The 23,284-nt window shown below is 39.5% G+C and overlaps 1 protein-coding gene across 1 annotated transcript in view; it reads left to right on the top strand.

Moving 5' to 3' along the window:
• RGS17 (regulator of G protein signaling 17) overlaps nt 1-22,837 on the top strand; it is a 101,510-nt gene extending 78,673 nt beyond the window's left edge. The window contains exons 3-5 of the mRNA XM_053592828.1: nt 5,801-5,890; nt 7,422-7,656; nt 21,819-22,837. Coding sequence (XP_053448803.1) covers nt 5,801-5,890; nt 7,422-7,656; nt 21,819-22,007 — 514 coding nt within the window. The 3' untranslated portion in view covers nt 22,008-22,837. The remainder of the gene's footprint in view (nt 1-5,800; nt 5,891-7,421; nt 7,657-21,818) is intronic.
• Nucleotides 22,838-23,284: the final 447 nt, after the last annotated feature.

Below are 23,284 nucleotides of genomic sequence, written 5' to 3'. Positions count from 1 at the left end.
GCATCTCTGGCTGCTGGGATCTGCCTATCATCACCCCTGCGAGGATACAGGGAGTCAGCGAAAGACTTCTGGACCCCAAGAGGAGGACTAAAACAGTAGAAAACCGGCAAGTGGTCACGTGTGTTCAATCCGTTTAAACCCGCCCGCAACTTCCACAGGCACGAGAACTTAAAGAGCAAGAGGAAGTGAAAGGAAAATTAGGGCGAGGAAACAGATAAAAGAAATCACTCATGAGGAAGAATCAGCAGAAAACTGCAGGCAACATGAAGAACCAGTCCAGAACAACCCCGCCAAAGGACCATGAGGTAGCCACTGCAGAGGATTCCACCTATAAAGAAATGTTAGGAATGACAGAAAGGGAATTTAGAATACACATGTTGAAAACAATGAAAGAAATGATGGAAACAATGAAGGAAACTGCTAATAAAGTGGAAAATAACCAAAAGGAAATCCAAAAACAGAATCAAATAAGAGATGAACGATATGAAGAATATAAAAAGGATATAGCAGAGCTGAAGGAACTGAAACAGTCAATTAGGGAACTTAAAGATGCAATGGAAAGTATCAGCAACAGGTTAGACCATGCAGAAGAAAGAATTTCAGAGGTAGAAGACAAAGTTCTTGAGATAACTCAGATAGTAAAAGAGGCAGAAAAGAAGAGAGAGAAAGCAGAACGTTCACTGTCAGAATTATGGGACTTTATGAAGCGTTCCAACATACGAGTTATAGGAATTCCAGAAGGGGAAGAAGAATGCCCCAGAGGAATGGAAGCCATACTAGAGAATATTATAAAAGAAAATTTCCCAAATATCACCAAAGATTCTGACACACTGCTTTCAGAGGGCTATCAGACCCCAGGTCGCCTCAACTCTAACCGAGCTTCTCCAAGACACATTGTGATGAACCTGTCCAAAGTCAAGACAAAAGAAAAGATTCTGCAAGCTGCCAGGAGTAAGCGCCAGTTGACCTACAGGGGCAAATCCATCAGAGTGACCGCAGACTTCTCTAATGAAACTTTCCAAGCAAGAAGACAATGGTCATCTACCTTTAATCTACTTAAACAGAACAATTTCCAGCCCAGAATTCTGTACCCTGCTAAGCTAAGCTTCAAAATTGACAGAGAAATCAAATCATTTACGGATATACAAACATTGAGGAAATTCACCACAACAAGACCAGCTCTACAGGAAATACTTCAACCTGTTCTGCACACTGACCACCACAATGCATCAGCAGCAAAGTAAGAACTCAGAAATTAAAGGACAGAACCAAACCTCCACACTGATGCAAAAGATAAAACTAAGCAATGGACTCTCGCAAAATAAGACGAATAGAATACTACCACACTTATCAATTATCTCCATAAATGTTAATGGCTTGAATTCCCCACTGAAGACACATAGATTGGTTGACTGGATTAAAAAACACAAGCCATCCATTTGCTGTCTGCAAGAAACACACCTGGCTTCAAAAGACAAATTAAAGCTCCGAGTCAAGGGTTGGAAGACAATTTTTCAGGCAAATGGAATTCAGAAGAAAAGAGGAGTTGCAATCTTATTTTCAGATACATGTGGATTTAAAGCAACTAAAGTCAAAAAAGACAAAGATGGTCACTTTATATTGGTCAAGGGAAAAATACAACAAGAAGACATTTTAATTCTAAATATTTATGCACCCAATTTAAATGCTCCCAGATTCTTGAAACAGACCTTACTCAGTCTGAGCAATATGATATCTCATAATACCATAATAACAGGTGACCTTAACACTCCTCTTACAGAGCTGGACAGATCCTCTAAACAGAAATTAAACAAGGATATAAGAGATTTAAATGAGACCCTAGAACAACTGTGCTTGATAGACGCATATAGAAGACTCCATCCCAAAGATAAAGAATATACATTCTTCTCATCACCCCATGGAACATTCTCCAAAATTGATCATATCCTGGGACACAAAACAAATATCAACAGAATCAAAAGAATTGAAATTTTACCTTGTATCTTCTCAGACCATAAGGCACTAAAGGTGGAACTCAACTCTAACAAAAATGCTCGACCCCACCCAAAGGCATGGAAATTAAACAATCTTCTGTTGAATAACAGATGGGTGAAGGAAGAAATAAAACAGGAAATCATTAACTTCCTTGAGCATAACAACAATGAAGACACAAGCTACCAAAACCTGTGGGATACTGCAAAAGCAGTTTTGAGAGGAAAATTCATCGCTTTAGATGCCTACATTTGAAAAACAGAAAGAGAGCACATCAACAATCTCACAAGAGATCTTATGGAATTGGAAAAAGAAGAACAATCTAAGCCTAAACTCAGTAGAAGAAAAGAAATATCCAAAATCAAACCAGAGATCAATGAAATTGAAAACAAAAGAATCATTCAGAAAATTAATGAAACAAGGAGTTAGTTTTTTTGAAAAAATAAATAAAATAGATAAACCATTGGCCAGACTAACGAGGAATAGAAAAGTAAAATCTCTAGTAACCTCAATCAGAAATGATAAAGGGGAAATAACAACTGATCCCACAGAGATACAAGAGATCATCTCTGAATACTACCAGAAACTCTATGCCCAGAAATTTGACAATGTGAAAGAAATGGATCAATATTTGGAATCACACCCTCTCCCTAGACTCAGCCAGGAAGAAATAGAGCTCCTGAACAGACCAATTTCAAGCACTGAGATCAAAGAAACAATAAAAAATCTTCCAACCAAAAAAATGCCCTGATCCAGATGGCTTCACTCCAGAATTCTATCAAACCTTCAAGGAAGAGCTTATTCCTGTACTGCAGAAATTATTCCAAAAAATTAAGGAAGAAGGAATCTTCCCCCAACACATTCTATGAAGCAAACATCACCCTGATACCAAAACCAGGAAAAGACCCAAACAAAAAGGAGAATTTCAGACCAATCTCACTCATGAATATAGATGCAAAAATTCTCAACAAAATCCTAGCCAATAGATTACAGCTTATCATCAAAAAAGTCATTCATCATGATCAAGTAGGCTTCATCCCAGGGATGCAAGGCTGGTTTAACATACGCAAGTCCATAAACATTATCCACCATATTAACAGAGGCAAAAATAAAGATCACATGATCCTCTCAATAGATGCAGAAAAAGCATTTGATAAAATCCAGCATCCTTTTCTAATTAGAACACTGAAGAGTATAGGCACAGGTGGCACATTTCTAAAACTGATTGAAGCTATCTATGACAAACCCATAGCCAATATTTTACTGAATGGAGTAAAACTGAAAGCTTTTCCTCTTAGAACTGGAATCAGACAAGGTTGTCCTCTGTCACCTTTACTATTCAACGTAGTGCTGGAAGTTCTAGCCAATACAATTAGGCAAGACAAGGAAATAAAGGGAATCCAAATGGGAGCAGAGGAGGTCAAACTCTCCCTCTTTGCTGACGACATGATCTTATACTTAGAGAACCCCAAAGACTCAACCACAAGACTCCTAGAAGTCATCAAAAAATACAGTAATGTTTCAGGATATAAAATCAATGTCCACAAGTCAGTAGCCTTTGTGTACACCAATAACAGTCAAGATGAGAAGCTAATTAAGGACACAACTCCCTTCACCATAGTTTCAAAGAAAATGAAATACCTAGGAATATACCTAACGAAGGAGGTGAAGGACCTCTATAAAGAGAACTATGAAATCCTCAGAAAGGAAATAGCAGAGGATATTACCAAATGGAAGAACATACCATGCTCATGGATGGGAAGAATCAACATTGTTAAAATGTCTATACTTCCCAAAGCAATCTACCTATTCAATGCCATTCCTATCAAAACACCAACATCGTACTTTCAAGATTTGGAAAAAATGGTTCTGCATTTTGTATGGAACTGGAAAAAACCCCGTATAGCTAAGGCAGTTCTCTGTAACAAAAATAAAGCTGGGGGCATCAGCATACCAGATTTTAGTCTGTACTACAAAGCCATAGTGCTCAAGACAGCATGGTACTGGCACAAAAACAGAGACATAGACACTTGGAATCGAATTGAAAACCAAGAAATGAAACCAACATTTTACAACCACCTAATCTTTGATAAACCAAACAAGAACTTACCTTGGGGGAAAGACTCCCTATTCAATAAATGGTGTTGGGAGAATTGGATGTCTACATGTAAAAGACTGAAACTGGACCCACACCTTTCCCCACTCACAAAAATTGATTCAAGATGGGTAAAGGACTTAAACTTAAGGCATGAAACAATAAAAATCCTCCAAGAAAGTATAGGAAAAACACTGGAAGATATTGGCCTGGAGAAAGACTTCATGGAGAAGACTGCCATGGCAATTGCAACAACAACAAAAATAAACAAATGGGACTTCATTAAACTGAAAAGCTTCTGTACAGCTAAGGACACAATAACCAAAGCAAAGAGACAACGTACACAATGGGAAAGGATATTTGCATATTTTCAATCAGACAAAAGCTTGATAACTAGGATCTATAGAGAACTCAAATTAATCCACATGAAAAAAGCCAACAATCCCATATATCAATGGGCAAGAGACATGAATAGAACTTTCTCTAAAGACAACAGACGAATGGCTAACAAACACATGAAAAAATGTTCATCACCTCTATATATTAGAGAAATGCAAATCAAAACAACCCTGAGATATCATCTAACCCCAGTGAGGATGGCCCACATCACAAAGTCTCAAAACTGCAGATGGTGGCGTGGATGTGGAGAGAAGGGAACACTTTTACACTGCTGGTGGGACTGCAAACTAGTACAACCTTTCTGGAAGGAAGTATGGAGAAACCTCAAAGCACTCAAGCTAGACCTCCCATTTGATCCTGCAATCCCATTACTGGGCATTTACCCAGAAGGAAAAAAATCCTTTTATCATAAGGACACTTGTACTAGACTGTTTATTGCAGCTCAATTTATAATCGCCAAAATGTGGAAACAGCCTAAATGCCCACCAACCCAGGAATGGATTAATAAGCTGTGGTATATGTATACCATGGAATACTATTCAGCCATTAAAAAAAATGGAGACTTTACATCCTTTGTATTAACCTGGATGGACGTGGAAGACATTATTCTTAGTAAAGCATCACAAGAATGTAGAGGTATGAATCCTATGTACTCAATTTTGATATGAGGACAATTAATGACAATTATGGTTATGTGGGGGAAGCAGAAAGAGGGAAGGAGGGAGGTGGGTGGGGCCTTGGTGTGTGTCACACTTTATGGGGGCAAGACATGATTGCAAGAGGGACTTTACCTAACAATTGCAATCAGTGTAACCTGGCTTATTGTACCCTCAATGAATCCCCAACGATAAAAAAAAAAAAAAAAGTAAAGTTTTCAGCCATGTAATATTGGAAAATAGAGACATACATGGCTGAATACTTTCTGGACAGTCCTTGCATATCAAATGTTAAAGCATTTAATCATGTTAAGTATCTTGGGGATTTTAAGTAAAGATGAAATAATAATGTATAACAATATCCATTTTTGAGATTCTGATTTAGTTCATTATTTAAAGAAATAATTCTTTATTTCTATTAAGGAAATAATTCTTTATTATTTAAAGAAATAATTATTCTATTTAAAAGAAATTATTCTCTTTCCTATAGTTGACATGGGCTTACCCATTATTTAACAATGATATTGCTCTTTTTATGCTTGAAACGGTCTCACACAGTTGAAAGTAAAATCTCTTTTAAATGTTTCTCCTGCAAAATGTATTATTTTTAACTAATTGGATTACCCTTGACAAAATAAATTGTTATGCTGCATTACAGCCTCACTGTTAGGAATGAAGAAAGAGGGGAAAATGCGGGAAGACCCACACATACGACAAAAATGGAGAGCATCCAGGTCCTAGAGGAATGGTGAGTGTGAGAACCACGCAGTCCTTGACTCTCCTCTTTATATGCTGTGTACGTCTGTTGAGTGCTAAGTGTTATCTTTTGCTTCCTGGTCCTCTTCAAAATGGTTTTATGGAATGAACACATGCTCCACCTGGAAGATCTTATCCTGACATTGTAATTGCTTTTCACCCATTTTTCTATAAGCTTTGTGGAGATTCTGGCTAAAATGTTACCTAAGTTTATCGTTCTCTTTCTAAAAGTCAAAATTATTACATGAATAGCCCCGCAAATCACCCTAATTCTTTACTTTCCATTTCTGTGAAGATTTCTTAATATTTCTCTTTATAAGGGAGGTGTTTAAACACAGAAAAAGATACAGAAGGTCGTAGTCAGTCGTGAAGGGCCTGTTCCCAGCAGAACACACTCTGACTAAATCAATGTTTTCTCTCCAACAAGAAGCTGACATGCAGTATCCGTGGAATAAAATCAAAATACAAATAGACTATTTGTATAGGTGCTTTCTCTTCTTGCTTTTTTTGTGAGAGGGTTTTAATGATGCTTCTTCTTAATTTTTAAGCTTTTTAAAATTTAAAAATTTTTAAGTGAATAAAGAAGTTCATTCAGACATAATGGAACAGAAAAATCTGTGTAAAATGCCTGGTCCAAAAGGTTAGGAAAATATAAAATACAAATACTTCTTTGAGCAAATATATTTTACATTGAAAAAATTATTAACCAAACCAGTGAATAGGGAAAGCAACATCAGGATCGTTTTAACCATAAGAATCTTCAAGCTTCTTTCTTTCTCTGCAAATGCTAATGACTGGCAGCTTCCGCAGCAAAGAAGTCACTGAAAATCTGAATGTAGATATCTTAAAAGCCCCTGGTGTTATTGTAAAAGCCCTCTCTGTTACGTTCGTGATAATTCCATTCATGACCAACAATTTATTCATGACTATTAATAGAAAAAATTCTTTAAAGTTTAGGAAAATATGTCACAAATTCACACAATGAATTCTCAGTTTAGATCCAGTGACAAGTAGGAAAAAAATACCTACCAGATTTTTTTAAAACAATAAAACTGAGTCTTATGGCTAGAAAATAGAAATCTATGTCAGAAGCAAAGATAAAATTCTGTTTGTCTTAATCAATTTATAGATTGTTTTTATCAACTTGCAACATATTGTGAGTCTGAACATTTCTAGGCCTCATTAGGGATTTAGGATGTTGTGCATCTTGTATATAGTCCCTGGCTATTTGAATGCTTGGCTTCCTCCCATGCCTCTTGTGCCTATGTTAATTTTTGTCAAGACCCAGAAATAACTGACCTAGTCCTTCCCAGGTATTTTACGTATTTCTAGTCAGGTTGCACTGACCGGCAGAATTATGACCACTAGATGGCAGCAGTGGATAGAGTGTCTATCAGCTCCTCTCCTTACCTGTATATCATCTTGGGCAGCAGTGGATAGACTGTCCATCAGCTCTTCCCCTTACCTGTGTATCATTATGGATCAAAATTCCCTTTGATAATGACCTCATTCTGTCTTTGCAGCCAAAACCCCACTGCAGAGGAAGTCTTATCCTGGTCTCAAAATTTTGACAAGATGATGAAGGCCCCAGCTGGAAGAAACCTTTTCAGAGAATTCCTCCGGACAGAATACAGCGAAGAGAACCTCCTTTTCTGGCTTGCCTGTGAAGACTTAAAGAAAGAGCAGAACAAAAAAGTCATTGAAGAAAAGGCCAGAATGATATATGAAGATTATATTTCCATACTATCACCAAAAGAGGTAAAAATATGGAAAACAGTGAGGTGGGCTTCCTAAAACCAAGGGTAACCCGAAAGGGACAACTGTCCAAGGTGGGTAGTGCGTGGGATGTGGACGGGTCAGAAGACAACTCTGGGTGGATAAATTAGCTTCCATCCCGGGTTCTCCCTGAACACGTGCTGGAGGCTGGGGTCTACACTGCGCTTTCATCATTTACCTCCGGCTGAATGGTATCCACTTGCTTTTCAGAACTAACACCAAGAAGGCTGTTTAAGCCCACCATCTGCTGTGGCTTAAACTACAATGAAAATAAGAACATACTTAAGGGCAGTGTTTCTGAAGGCACGATCCCCAGATTACTTGTAAGAGAATCGTGGAGCATTTGTTTAAAAATCATATTTATTCTTAAGGCCTACCAGGAACTCTAAATCTGAATTTTTGGAAATAGAGCTCAGAAATCTGCACACACACACTAGTTTGAAAATTTCTGGTATTGGCTCAAAAAAAAAAAAAAAAAAAGAAAAGAAAAAAGCCTGACACTTTTTTTTTTTTGGAGACATGTTGTCCTCTGTAGAGTGCTATGGTGTCACAGCTCACAGCAACCTCAAACTCTTGGGCTTAAGCAGTTCTCTTGCCTCAGCCTCCCAAGTAACTGGGACTACAGGTGTTGGCCACAATGCCTGGCTATTTTTTGTTGTTGTAATTGTTGTGGTTGTTTGGCAGGCCCGGGCCAGGTTGGAATCTGCCAGCCCTGGTGCATGTGGCCGGCGCTCTGGCCACTGAGCTGCAGGTGCCCAGCTGCCTGACATTTTTTTAGTGTTTTTTCTTGAATTTCTACAGAACTGAAGAATGGGCCTTTTGGCCACTAATATTTGGGGGTGGAGGTTGGAAATGGAAATTATTTTACTTCATTTAGATTTTATATTATTGAAAGTTTAGGCTTTTTTCTCTCCTTGCCGGAATGTAACTAATCAATCAGGAACACTTCTGGCAACCAAATAGTACTTTTCCATTCACTTTTAAAAAATTAATTTGTCCCCAAGAAGTGTTTCAGCTAATAGTTAAAATCATTTGATGCAGGAGGGGTTAATCGTGTGACTAGGCCCCCGGATCCCTGAGTGACCCAGCTCCAGAGGCACCTCAAGAACAAAGACATTCCCAGAATCTCTTCTCTTTTTTCCAAGCCATCTTCTTCTAGTCTTGTCTTTTTATTCTAACAGACTGTGCTTTCTACTTTGCATTTAAATGTCCTGATCTGATACTTTCTGCTCTTAGAAAAGCTGGAAAGTTTAGCCTCCACACCCCTGTCTGGTGTACCTGAACATCATGGGCCTTGGGCATCAGTCCCTCACCCCTCCCTCAGTGTGTGGCTCCATCCTGCCTCACACTCCTTACTTGGAGATCTATAAAAGGAAAGAGCGTCTATTTTGTTAACCTCTAAGTTTAGAATGCTATATCAACTGTTTCACTTTGACTTAGGTATACAATACCTACATAATTTACATTTTTTTATTAGTTAGTTTAAAGTGCCATTGGTATTCCAGTACTCCAGTATAACTGTCTCTATAAAATGAGAAATCTAGAATTGGATGCACAAAAGATAGTTTTATTTTTTATTTCCTACATGAACACAGAAAAAGTATTCATAAAACAAAGGTGGGGAGAATTTTTCTGTAGCCTCAGAATATTTATTACTGATGTCTCACTGTATTTCTAAGACCAGTATAATTCTGCATCCTGTAAATACATTCAGATATCTGATCTACCGAGAACATCAACAAATAACCAACTCCATTTGGATTTTATTAACATGCTAATTCTCATTTTTATTTTCTTTTATGTTATGTTATTTTATATTATTTTATTTTATGCCATTACATTGATCCCAGAACATTCTTGTTTCAAAGTTGCATTATATGAATCTCTCTTACCTCTTCTTATTCACGAGATGGACCCACTTCTTACTCTCTTTGGAAGTGCTCTAAGCTTTCTCTTTGTTCTTGAATTGAATTTCTTTTTATCTTGTTTGTTTATTTGTTTTTGAGACAGTGTCTCACTTTGTCATTCTGGGTAGAGTGCCATGGCATCATACTCACAGCAACTCAAACTCCTAGGGTCAAGTGATCTGTTGCCTCAGCCTCCCTAGTAGCCTGGCTAATTTTCCTATTTTTAGTAGACATGGAGTCTTTCTCTGGGTCGGGCTAGTTTCAAACTCCTGAGCTCAAGCAATCCACCCGCCTCAGCCTCCCAGACTGCTAAGATGACAGGTGTGAGCCACCACACCTAGCCCTAAAATGTCTCTTTAAAAATGAAAGAGTTGCATTGTATGGCAAATAAACCTGATAATAAAAATGTGGCCAAAGGATGTGTTTTTAATTACCCCAAATTACAGAATCCCTGGGAAAATTATCCCATTTCTCTCCCCAAACTGTGTGAAATGTGTCATCTTAAAGTGATTGTCTAGATTATCTAGGCCGTTTCTTTGTACTACATGTATAGCATCTTAAAATGATTCCTGTTGCATTTTTCTAAATGTTAGGAAAAAAAATACTCTCCATAGTAAGTGCATAGGGTTCCTTTATTTCTGGAGTTTCCGTTTTCTAATCTTGAGTTTTTATGAGAAACATTTTCCTATTATCTTTATAGCCCCTGCTTTTTAGATGTTACTGATTGATGGAGCTTTGTAAAATAATTTTTACAAAGTTACTCTGAGTTTCAGAAAAAGCCATTAAATATTATTTCCTGAGCAAGAACATAGTTGAACTCACCTGAATTGCATAGACTAATATTTAGTGTCATAACTATATTTATTCTCTCCTTTATTTTTCCTGTTATTCACATTAACCATTACTCTTTAACACCCTCAAAATATCGTACAAAGAGAGATTCACAGAGGTGACATTCAAATTTTTATCACTTTGTTGACTTGGAAATAACTTGTAAATAACTCTTGACATAGAATCTAAATTATCAAAGCTTTATGTCAAGAGCTTTGGCTTAGCAACTGATTTTTCACCTGTAAACATAGTAATTAAATTCCCCTTTTAAGCAGCAAAAACGAAATAAACCAAAAGTAAGTATTTTCAGTCATACAAGATAATTGTTAAAAAGCTGTATTTTAAACCAACGTATCGTGTTCAACGACTTAACTCACGGACACTAAAACTAAATACAGTGTGGTATGCACTTTATAGCTATTTCAGAGCCCTTTCCTGTCTCACTGACCTTGCTGTGCAAAGGCACATCAATTTCTAACCAGCTGCCATACATTAGTAACTGATGACACGAGTAATCACTCCTCCAACTTTGTTTTCTAACTCTGGAGAGACACATGTCACATGAAGACAGTTGGGATTATATGGTAGTCAGAGCACGGGACCAGCACTACTCAGGTGCACAGAATTCTAGTCCTGGCTTTGCTGCCACCTCATTTGTGGCCTTGGATAAATCACTTTGCCTGTGTCTCAGTATTCAGTTGATTTGTTTACAAAAATAATACAATTGGGCCCAGAAACTATAAACCAAAGCCACAAGGAGCCTATAAGGCCATTTGTGCCACCACTTTTTCCTGCCCTTCAAATCACATGGCTTCTCAATTGTGGTCCTCTTTACTGTTGTACCCAGACTGAACCTCAGAATCCTTCCTAACACCGTGCTCAAGGTGGCCCCCTACAGACCAGAAGAGTTATGTATAGTTCTCATTTTGGAGCTAGACAGTCTGGCCTTTCCACCTCTGAAAGTCAATGGCTGTTTCTACTTGCAACTTTTTTTTTTTAATTTTATTTTTTCTTTTTAAATAATAGCTGTGTACATTAGTGCAATCGCCTATACCCATTCTAAGATGCACCATAGATGTGGCCCCACCCATTACCCTCCCTCCACTAAAACCTCCCCACTCCCTTTCCCTTCCTTGGCCCTACTTGAAGCATTTTAAAGAAAGTAAATACTTGAATTAGTTATAAAATAGTAATGACTAAATAACCAAAAATGATCAAGATTTTATTATTGGACAAAACTGTATTTTCTTCACTAGACTTTCATTTAATTTGATTGTTATCAAGTTCCTCTTAGTTAAGTGTAAAGTCAGCATTAAAATTTTATTTATAAATATATAACTTTTTCCCTTCATGAAGCCCCTGAGGTCAGTGCCCTGAAAATTACATTCCCTTTCATTGTTTTAAGCATTTGTAATCATTCGAGCATTATGTTATAAAAAAAGAAGTGATAAAACTTCTATTCTTGGTAAAGTGCATATTTAAGAGGGAAAAGGCTAAATTTTAAATTAAAAAAAATCTAAAAATTTAAATATGCATAGCATTTCTTTAAAAAGTAAATTTTTTATTTTATTATTTTTTAAAGTACATTTTTAAAATGATGTCACCAACAGGGAAGCAAATGAAGATAATAGAGAGGCATTAAGACTCATTGTAGCCTTGCTGCACATAACAGATCTACTGGCAGCTTGCATTTTATTAGGCATTGAAAAGACAAATGTAGTAAAATAAAGATCTGGAATAAAACATCTATTTAAAGGCTGTTATCAACTATAACCAGCATTGAACTATTGGAAAAAGAAATAATTATAAATATTTCAACAAATACGACTTTTATCTACACTGAAGAAAATTGCATTTGTTCAGTAATGTACAAATCTGCTTAGGGATGGCAGTGTCATTACCCGGGACTCAAATGTGGGCCTACCACTCCACATCTCTGTGACACTCAGAGACTTGCTTCAGGGCTCTGGTTCCTCAAGCTTCCTGGTGTGATAGAACAAGGACCTGGAGAAAGCCCTGCAGTCCCCCAGATCCGTAAGGACATGGAGAAAGCCCTGCAGTCCCCCAGATCCGTAAGGACATGGAGAAAGCCCTGCAGTCCCCCAGATCTGGGAGGACGTGGAGAAAGCCCTGCAGTCCCCCAGATCCGTAAGGACATGGAGAAAGCCCTGCAGTCCCCCAGATCCGTAAGGACATGGAGAAAGCCTTGCAGTCCCCCAGATCCGGGAGGACATGGAGAAAGCCCTGCAGTCCCCCAGATCCGGGAGGACATGGAGAAAGCCCTGCAGTCCCCCAGATCCGGGAGGACATGGAGAAAGCCCTGCAGTCCCCCAGTTCTGGGAGGACATGGAGAAAGCCCTGCAGTCCCCCAGATCCGGGAGGACATGGAGAAAGCCCTGCAGTCCCCCGGATCCCGGAGGACATGGAGAAAGCCCTGCAGTCCCCCAGATCCGGGAGGACATGGAGAAAGCCCTGCAGTCCCCCAGTTCCGGGAGGACATGGAGAAAGCCCTGCAGTCCCCCAGATCCGGGAGGACATGGAGAAAGCCCTGCAGTCCCCCGGATCCCGGAGGACATGGAGAAAGCCCTGCAGTCCCCCAGATCCGGGAGGACATGGAGAAAGCCCTGCAGTCCCCCAGATCCGGGAGGACATGGAAAAAGCCCTGCAGTCCCCCAGATCTGGGAGGACATGGAGAAAGCTCTGCAGTCCCCCAGATCCGGGAGGACATGGAGAAAGCCCTGCAGTCCCCCAGATCCGGGAGGACATGGAGAAAGCCCTGCAGTCCCCCAGATCCCCGAGGACATGGAGAAAGCCCTGCAGTCCCCCAGATCCGGGAGGACATGGAGAAAGCCCTGCAGTCCCCCAGATCCGGGAGGACATGGAGAAAGCCCTGCAGTCCCCCAGATCCCCGAGGACATGGAGAAAGTCCTGCAGTCCCCCAGATCCGTAAGGACATGGAGAAAGCCCTGCAGTCCCCCAGATCCCGGAGGACATGGAGAAAGCCCTGCAGTCCCCCAGATCCCGGAGGACATGGAGAAAGCCCTGCAGTCCCCCAGATCCCGGATGACATGGAGAAAGCCCTGCAGTCCCCCAGATCCGGGAGGACATGGAGAAAGCCCTGCAGTCCCCCAGATCCCGGATGACATGGAGAAAGCCCTGCAGTCCCCCAGATCCGGGAGGACATGGAGAAAGCCCTGCAGTCCCCCAGATCCCGGATGACATGGAGAAAGTCCTGCTGTCCCCCAGATCCGTAAGGACATGGTGAAAGCCGTGCAGTCCCCCAGATCCGGGAGGACATGGAGAAAGCCCTGCAGTCCCCCAGATCCGGGAGGACATGGAGAAAGCCCTGCAGTCCCCCAGATCCCGGATGACATGGAGAAAGCCCTGCAGTCACCCAGATCCCCGAGGACATGGAGAAAGCCCTGCAGTCCCCCAGATCCCGGATGACATGGAGAAAGCCCTGCAGTCCCCCAGATCCGGGAGGACATGGAGAAAGCCCTGCAGTTCCCCAGATCCGGGAGGACATGGAGAAAGCCCTGCAGTCCCCCAGATCCCGGAGGACATGGAGAAAGCCCTGCAGTCCCCCAGATCCGGGAGGACATGGAGAAAGCCCTGCAGTCCCCCAGATCCGGGAGGACATGGAGAAAGCCCTGCAGTCCCCCAGATCCGGGAGGACATGGAGAAAGCCCTGCAGTCCCCCAGATCCGGGAGGACATGGAGAAAGCCCTGCAGTCCCCCAGATCCGGGAGGACATGGAGAAAGCCCTGCAGTCCCCCAGATCCCGGAGGACATGGAGAAAGCCCTGCAGTCCCCCAGATCCAGGATGTTCACGCTCTGCCATGTGCTGATGTCATCAGCAGGAGGACTTGTTTGCTTTCTCTGATTTCACCTTAAGTTTCCACTTACTCTCTGAGAGAGAAAAGTAAAAAACCTATTTAAACATTAGAATTATCTAAAAATCATGCATATGTGGTAACACCTGCGGATTCTACGTGTGCATGTATATGTACCTTCCAGTGAAATTATGCAAATTTAGCACTGTCACTGCTGTAGATTAGTTTATTTAAACAGGCATCATTTGACTCTTATTTTCTCCAATTTATCACTTTATGTATACATATTATCATTAAGAAAATATTTATTGAGTATTTGCCATGAGCCAGGCACTAGGCTAGATATTGGGGATATGATGGTGAACAGGCAGGCACTGGTCTATCCCTTATGGAGTTTACATTTTAGGAGGACAGGCAGATCATGTTGAAACAAGTAACTAAAAATTATAGGAGGTGAAGAGTGAATCATGTAGTTTAGGATAAGAATAGTCATGCAAAGTCACTCTGGCAGGTAAAACTCAAATTGTTCTAAACGCCAGAGACGTTGTGTTTGATCAAGAAGGTGTTATTGTAATTACAGTCAATTATTATTATGATCATCATCATTACTATTAATCCTTTACACTGGGCTTAAATTTGTTGTTGGCACAGTGGCCCCTTTCATCTATTATTACAACCTGGCCGGGCGCTGTGGCTCACACCTGTAATCCTAGCACACTGGGAAGCCCAGGCAGGAGGATGGCTCGAGCTCAGAACTTGGAGACCAGGCTGAGCAAGAGTGAAACCCCGTCACAACTAAAACTAGAAAAGTTAGCCGGGTGCAGTGGCAAGTTCCTGTAGTCTCTGCTACTTGGGAGACTGAGGCAAGAGGATCCCTTGAATGGCACTCTACCCTTGTCTCAAGAAAAAGATTAAAATAATATGTTATAATCTAAGTCTCACAATAATCATGCAGCCAAGACAGATGGCACCACTTAACATCAGAGGAAAGTGATTCTCTGAAGGTAAAAAATATCCTAAGACATTATAATTATACCTGGTAGAACAGGCAGAGCACAAGCCCAACCCGATTCCTGAAATGCGGCTTTTCCAGCTACATGTTGGTTAGTTCTTTCTTTATTTCTATAAACCCAACTTTAGAATTTCAAATAAAATGAGTAATGGTAACCTTCACCACATGCCAGAATCCTCCCCAAGACAAGAGTATAGAGTTTCCCATCATCTGGACACTACCAAAAATATGGTTACTATGCTTTATCTTCCCAATAATATTCATTCCCAAAGATAAATTCAAACAGTCTGTCTTATTTGCAGCTTATAATTATTTTTAGTAAAAACAACGAGCACAAAATAATATATGACTAAATGTGCACATAGTAATAATTTATTAAAATTGATAGATGTTCTTTATGTCTATAAATTTTAACATGGGAATATCAAATTTAGTTCAAACAGAAAAGATAGGTTCAGTGCCTGTAGCACAGTGGTTACGGTGCCAGCCACATACACCAAGGCTGGTGGGTTCCAGCCTGGCCTGGGGCCAGCTAAACAACAATGACAACTGCAAGCAAAAATATCTGGGCGTTGTGGTGGGCGCCTATAGTCACAGCTACTTGGGAGGCTGAGACAAGAGAATGGCTTAAGCCCAAGATTTTGAGGTTGCTGTGAGCTGTGATGCCACAGCAGCTGTGAGCTGTCTACAGAGGGCAGCATAGTGAGACTCTGTCTCAAAAACAAACAAATTAAAAAAAAAAAAAAGATAATTTCCAATGGCATAATAAAATTGGATATAATTTTATAATGAGAAAAAGAAAACAATCAGAATTTTTCTTGGAAAAGAATCCTAAATAAAGCTAATCAATCATACTAAAAGTAAGATGAGGAAAATGGGGGAGGGGCTTAATTATGATATGTGAAAATTTTTTTCAGGATATTAACTAAATTAACATAAAGGAGGGCCTGCTACAGGACAGAAAGGCTTTCTTTCAGTGAAAATTTATCATTTTCGGTATAATTCTGCCAAAATTTTCCATAGGGTTAAATTTTCTGTTGCATCTTGATGACTAGAACAAAACTTGGTGTACTTCCTTCCTGCAATATTCCCTGATCTTTATAGTCTTCACTGGATAGAAAATCTAGTAAGATTAGCCACCGTATTTAACCCAGTCTACCTTAGGTTTTCCCAAGTCACACTAGTAAGAGTTCTGTTTTCATTCTCCCCACTTTACCTCCAGACTCTTATTGAACTCTGTGCTCTCATTATTTTCTCCTTCCCAGTAATTTGTGGAATTGCTGGTGAATATTTTTGTCACACTTGCAAGCTGCTTGCTTTTCTGCTTCCCTAGCTCCTACTCCCTGTGGGAACAAACGTTTCCAGGGTCACAGAGGCCTATTGCAGAGTCACTTGCGTCTTTTTAAAGCTTCAGTTGCCTTGTCTTACATTTGCTGAAGTTTTAAGCACTGCCCAAACTGCCAGTTAAATGCTGACAAACCTGTCACTGCTGTCTTGTGCCCTGTAATAAACTCATTTATTGTTGATGCACCTTCCCTCCCCTCACCACCCCCATCTGAGGCTGTGGAGACTGAGGAAGAGGAGATAGATGTTCATTGTCCAAGGAGAGTTCTTGTCTTGTGCTACTCAACCTTCTCTTCCCTTAGCAGGACTTCTATGCAGCAAACTCCTCAGTCCCTCATGCAGTAGAGTCCAGATAAGGTGGCTTTACAGGCCATCCAGACCCACCTGCCTCCCAGGGTGACTATGGCTCAGCCCCAAGCTGGCATCGGCCTCCAATAACTGTATTGTAGATGTTCCACATTCTGAAGCACAAAGATGCCACAAGACGAAACTCTGATCGTAATGTGCGTGGGGTTTATCCTCATTCTCTGATCTGTCTACTCTTCTTTTCACTGACCAACAACCTTTTCAAACAACCAACCAGATCTTAAGGTAAATATTTCATTCTTTAAATGCAAATACCAAATGCATTTTTGTTACAGATTACCAAATGTGGAATGAGAACATTTTCTCTGCAAGATGTCGCTACTGCTTTTAATGTGCCAAAAAAAGTAGATGAAATAAGGAGAACTCAAGGCATTTAATAATTCAACTTATTTCTCTGTCTTCTTATCTTCAGCTAACAAATATGATTCCAGCTACTGAGAAGAAACTGTATCTTTAATGATATTATTATTTGGAAGAAGATTATTCTCTTTTCTTTATCACTAACCTAAGGTTCCCTTCTTCATTAAAACAAAAAATTCTCCCAAGTTTGAAAGTAAGAGCACCATTTCCAAAACCAGCGGAGTGTATCTCGTAAGGCTTTCCCTTAGCGTAACACCACATTTGAAAATCAGATAAATCAGTTTAAACTCCAAAGTCAACATTTTCATATGGCATGAAAAGAAAATATGTTTTTGGATAAAATAAAAACCTTTGGGGAAAAAAAATCTGTGCTTTTTAATTGCTTTGAATTGATGATGACTTTATATGGTAATGAACATAGAAAATAAAAATCAAACAATTCCTTTCCAGAACATCTTTATTTTTAAATAATTCCCAACAATAAAGAATATATAGTTCAGCCATAAGATGTTTTCCAGGCGTACCTCAGAGATAGTGAGGGTTCATTTGCAGATCATTGCAAGAAAGTATCTCAGTAAAGCAAGTTGCACAAATGTTTTGGTTTCTCAGTTCATATAAAAGCTGTATTTATATGATACTGTAGTCTATTAAGTGTGCAGTAGCAGTATGTCTAAAAAGTAATGTACCTACCTTACTTCAAAAATAGCCTGATGCTAAAAAAGGTTGACATTCCTGTGAGCCTTCAGTGAGTCATAACCGTTCTGCTGCTGTTGGGTCTTGACACTGATGGCTGCTGGAGTGATCAGGGTGGTTGTTGCTCAAGGTTGGGGTGGCTGTGGCAATTTCTTAAAATAAGACAACGATGAAGTTTGCTGCATCTATGGACTCTTATTTTCATGAAAGATTCTCTGTAGCACGTGATGGTGTTTGATAGCATTTTACCCACAATAAAACTTCTTCCAAAATTGGAATATCCTTTGTTGTCATTTCAACAATGTCCACAGTATCTTCACCAAGAGTAAATTTCATTTCAAGAAACGACTTGCTTTGCTCATCCATGAGAAGGGGCTCTCCATCTGTTAAAATGTTAAAATTGCAGCAATTCAGTCACATCTCCAGGTCACTTTTAATTATAATTCTCTTGCTTTTCTTGTGACAACTGCTGTCACTTCCTCCTCTGAAATCTTGAACTTCACAAAGACGTCCGTGAGAGTAGAACTCAACTTCTTCCTATTAATGTTGGTATTTTGACTTCCTCCCATGAATTGCAGATGTTCTTAATAGCATCTACAATGGTGAATCCTTTCCAGAAGACTTTCAATTCACTTTGCCTACATCTTTCAGAAGAATTACTATCTATGGCAGCTATAGCCTTATAAAATATATTTCTAAAATAATAAAGCTTGAAATTTAAAATTACTGTTTGATTATGGGTTGCAGAATGGATTTTGTGTTAGCAGTGGTAAAAACATTTACTTCCTTGTACATTTCCATCGGAGCTCTTGAGCAACCAAGCACATTGTCATTGAGCAGTAAAATTTTGAACAGAATCCTTTTTTTCTGAATACAGCTCAACAGTGGGCTTTAAATATTTAGAACCCTGTTGTAAACAGACGTGCTGTCATCCAGGCTTTTTTGTTCCAATGATAGGGCACAAGCCTATCATAATTCTCTCATATTTTTCATAAGTCTAAGGTCCCTAGACTTTTCAGAGTGGTTAATGAGCACTGGGTTTAGCTTAAAGTTACCAGCTGCATTAGCCCTTAACAGGAGAGTGAGCTCACCCAAGGAGGAGCCGGGCATTGACTTCTCTCTAGCTATCGAAGTCCTAGATGACATTTCCTTCCTATTCGTACAAGGCTTTTTTTTTTTTGTCTGTATGGAAAATCTGTTGTTGTATGTAGCCACCTTCATCAGTGACCTTAGCTAGATCTCCCAGATAACTCGTTGCAATTCTATATCAGGATTTGCTAAGTCACTTTGCACTTCTATGTTAGAGAGAGAGTTTCTTTCCTTAAATCTAATGGACCAACCTCTAGTAGCTTCAGATTTTTCTTTTGAAGCTTCCCAACTTCTCTTAGCCTTCATAGAATTGAAGAGAGTGAGAGCCTTCTCTTGATTGGGTTTTGGCTTATGAGAATGGTATGGCTGGTTTGAACTTCTGTCTCATTCATTCGTATTTTCTCCATTTCAGCTTTCTTGTCATTCCTATTTTCACTGGAGTAGCATTTCGCTTTCTTGAAGAACTTCTCTTTTGTAGTCACAACTTGGCATAGTGTTGGGACACAGAGTCCTGGTTTTCACCCTGTCTTGGCTTTTGAGATGCCATTCTCACTAAGCTTAACCATTTCTAGCTTTTGCTCAAAATCGAAAGACACATGACTGTTCCTTTCACTTGAACAGAGTCCATAGTCAGATTATGATTTGACCTAATTTCAGTATTGTTGTGTCTCAGGAAATAGTGAGGCCCAAGAAGAGGTAGAAAATCAGGGAAATGGCTGGTCAGTAGAACAGCCAGAGCGCATACAATATTTATCAATTAAGTATCAATTAGGTCTTAGATGAGGACAGTTCATGCCCCCCAAAACAATGACGATAGTGCCATTAATGATCACAGATCACCATAATAGATACAATAATAATGAAAACGCCTGAAACATTTTGAGAATTACAAGATGTGACAAAGAGACTCAAAGTGAGCACCTGCTGTTGGGAAAATGGCACCAATAGACTTGCTTGACACAGGGTTTCCACAGACCTTCAATTTGTAACAGAAAACACAGCATCTGCCAAGCACAGTCAAGCCATGTGTGATAAAATGAGAGATGCCTGTGTAAGTTTGTCAAGCAACACAAAAATGTAGTCTGGATCAGCATTTTCTGACAAGTTTATCAGCCACCCATGGAGGTTTCAACCAAACCAATGCCACATGGTCCACAGAGGTGTGGAATCTGGGGATGGAATACACTAGGCTGGGGTGGAATACACTAGGCTACAATCAGAAATTGTTTGAGACTTCAGACATCAGCTGAACAGTAGGTGAGAAAAGAAGCCAGAACCAAAAAGCCTTCTGCACAATGCTTATGACGAAATGTTTAGCTGTGTGAAAAGTTTGTATCCATTTGAATCTGTCATGAGAAAATTGACTGTGAATTACAGTATCCTATTCCTTGCCCAGTAGAGAGAGGATCGAGGTAAATGATCAGGATTCTGAGTGATGGTTTGCCTCTTGTGGTTTTTCTAACATGGCATTTCAGGACAGAGCTTTAGTTTGTTCTACCAAGCATGCCTTTATTGGTATTTATTCTTCCCCATTTTCCTTTCCAACATGTCCTACCAGTTCCAACAGGATTAGCATTTAGTGAGGAAGGTGAAACAAACCTAAGTCACTGCAGAATTTAATTTCTGTACACTTTTCAAATAATACTGTGTTGATTATTTTACTGAGTATTCCGAATTCCTGTTTATATTTCTCCTTTTAAAGATTCCACATCAAGGCCAGGTACAGTGGCTCCTATCTGTAGTCTCAGCACTCTGAGAGGCTGAGGTGGGAGGATCACTTTAGCTCAGGAGTTGAAGAGTGAGACCCATTTCTTCTGAAAATAGAAAAATTAGCTGGGTGCACTAGCCGGTACCTGTAGTCCCAGTTAGTCGGGAGCCTAAGGCAGAAGGATCGCTGGAGCCCAGGAGTTTGAGGTTGCTGTGAGCTAAGCTGACACCGTGGCTTTCTAGCTGGGGTGACAGAGCAAGACAATATCTATAAAAAAAAAAAAAAAGGAAGGAAGGGAGGGAGAGAGGGAGAAGGAAGGAGGAAAGTCCACTTGAAGCAGTTGTTCTGCTTTGTTTTTGGTACAGAGATCTTCGGATAAACGTGTGTGAGGATGCTCCCTAGGCCTTCTCAGGGAGACGTAAGACTGAACCAGGCTTACTTTCCTCTGTACTCTGCCCTTCCACAGTCCTCATTCCTTACGTTGGACACAGTATGATTTGATGGGAAACTGTTGGGAATCAGCATTTGATATGCATGTTAATTTTCATTAGAGGATTCTTCTTTGCCATTAGATTTTTTTACCATGTTGACCAGTCACCCCCCGTTGTCACAGCACAGGAAGAGGTGAATTCCTATTCTGTCTGGGGAACTCTCTGGTACCTCCACAAGGAGCAGAACATGTCAAACAAATAAAAAACAAACAAACAAACAAAAAAACCCTGAATGTATGCATAGAAAAGATAAATCCAAGTAAGTTGAAATGTCTGTGAACTAAATTTCTGGTTTGAAAGGCTGGTTGTCTTTTGTTTGTTTAATCCAGCTTTTGGAGAGAGAAGTACATGGGGGTATGTAGCCTTTGAAATAAAAGATGACCCCAAGATTTTAAGTAGTTGCATTTACTCTTTGAGGTTTCTCTGAGTATCAGCAATCTACAGGTACTTACTTAATCGAGGTCTTTTGGAAACATACTGTTTAATGTGTCTGCTCTCATTTCTTTTTAGGTCAGTCTTGATTCTCGAGTTAGAGAGGTGATCAATAGAAATCTGTTGGATCCCAATCCTCACATGTATGAAGATGCCCAACTTCAGATATATACTTTAATGCACAGAGATTCTTTTCCGAGGTTTTTGAACTCTCAAATTTATAAGTCATTTGTTGAAAGTACTGCCGGCTCTTCTTCTGAATCTTAATTTTCATCTTAAAAATAAATCATTTTGGAGGGCTGGGATGGGAAATAAGAGTAGTTAAATAACATCAGAAACTTGAGCTCCTGGAGAACTACAGTTTAGCATTCCTCAGGCTACTGTGAAAATACAACCATTATGGTGTTTGTCTCCATTTTTATCCAAGGTTATCCATGATTAAGCTTGGAGAAGATTCCACACAAAACAATGAATTGCCAAATGGTTTTATCCAACACTCCTTCTATTTGCAAGCAAACTGTATTTGTAGTCCTATGAACAGTCTCCCAGTGTATCTCCAGAGACTGCATGTGCGAAGTAAAACTGCTTCATTTGCCACGTAGTTGTTGTAATATTTAATCCAGTAGCATAACTTATATCTGTATTTAAGGACTTTTGTGCAATATGGTCTTACAGAAATAATTGCCAAAAAATTGGCCATGGTTTGCATTTTTTTTTAACAAAGACAAAAAAGGCATTTTTTACAATGTGACAATGATATTCAATATGCTATCTACTGTGTTCAGTACAATAATTTTGAAGCCAATATTTCTGTACATGAAAAAAAGAGCTATTTATCTCTGTTTGCTGGAAAATCCTAGTGGAGGGGTCCTCTGGTCATTGACTGCCAAACACTGGCATTTTCCTTACAGAACAGTTTGCTATATTAAAGAGGAAAAAGAAGAAAGAATAAAAGCACAAAACAATTTGAAGATATTCTATCTCAATGACAAATCAAAGAGTGATATTGTTTTTAATTGTAATAGAAGAAAATGAATCTATGTATATATCAGATGTCCAATACTGTAATCAATTTGTTAAAGACTGGCTCTCCAGTTCTAAAATGGTTGTGTAAAGTTATGTACTTCAGCAAAAAAATAATAATAAGCTTGATCACTTAGTTTTGGAATATAAAAATGATTTAATAAGGAATGCCTACATGTAGCATTGTAAAACATGTTATGAATGACACGCTCCTGTGGCACACTTCCCTTGAAGTGAAATCCAGTGAAAAGCTAAGTTTTTGCCAAAAGAAGTTGTACTCTTTTCACGTAATATCTTAAGAACGAATTGTTTTGAAGATGTTAAAACCAACCTATTTATTTTCATCCATTCTCAGAAGGCAGTAGCGTGCTCAGATCTCCTAGCTGCCATATTATTTTTTATAAGTACCCGAAATCTTTAAGGCAAAACACATACTTCTGACCTTCCAGAAAACAATATTATCCTACTGTGCACAAAAATTATAATAATAATCAGTGTCATAGTTATACCAAGGTGTTACA

This window comes from Nycticebus coucang, chromosome 5 (genome assembly GCF_027406575.1).
Source record: "Nycticebus coucang isolate mNycCou1 chromosome 5, mNycCou1.pri, whole genome shotgun sequence".
Classification (NCBI taxonomy): domain Eukaryota; kingdom Metazoa; phylum Chordata; class Mammalia; order Primates; family Lorisidae; genus Nycticebus; species Nycticebus coucang.
The sequence above is the reverse complement of the archived record's forward strand: the minus strand, read 5'-3'. Positions and strand labels throughout refer to the sequence as shown.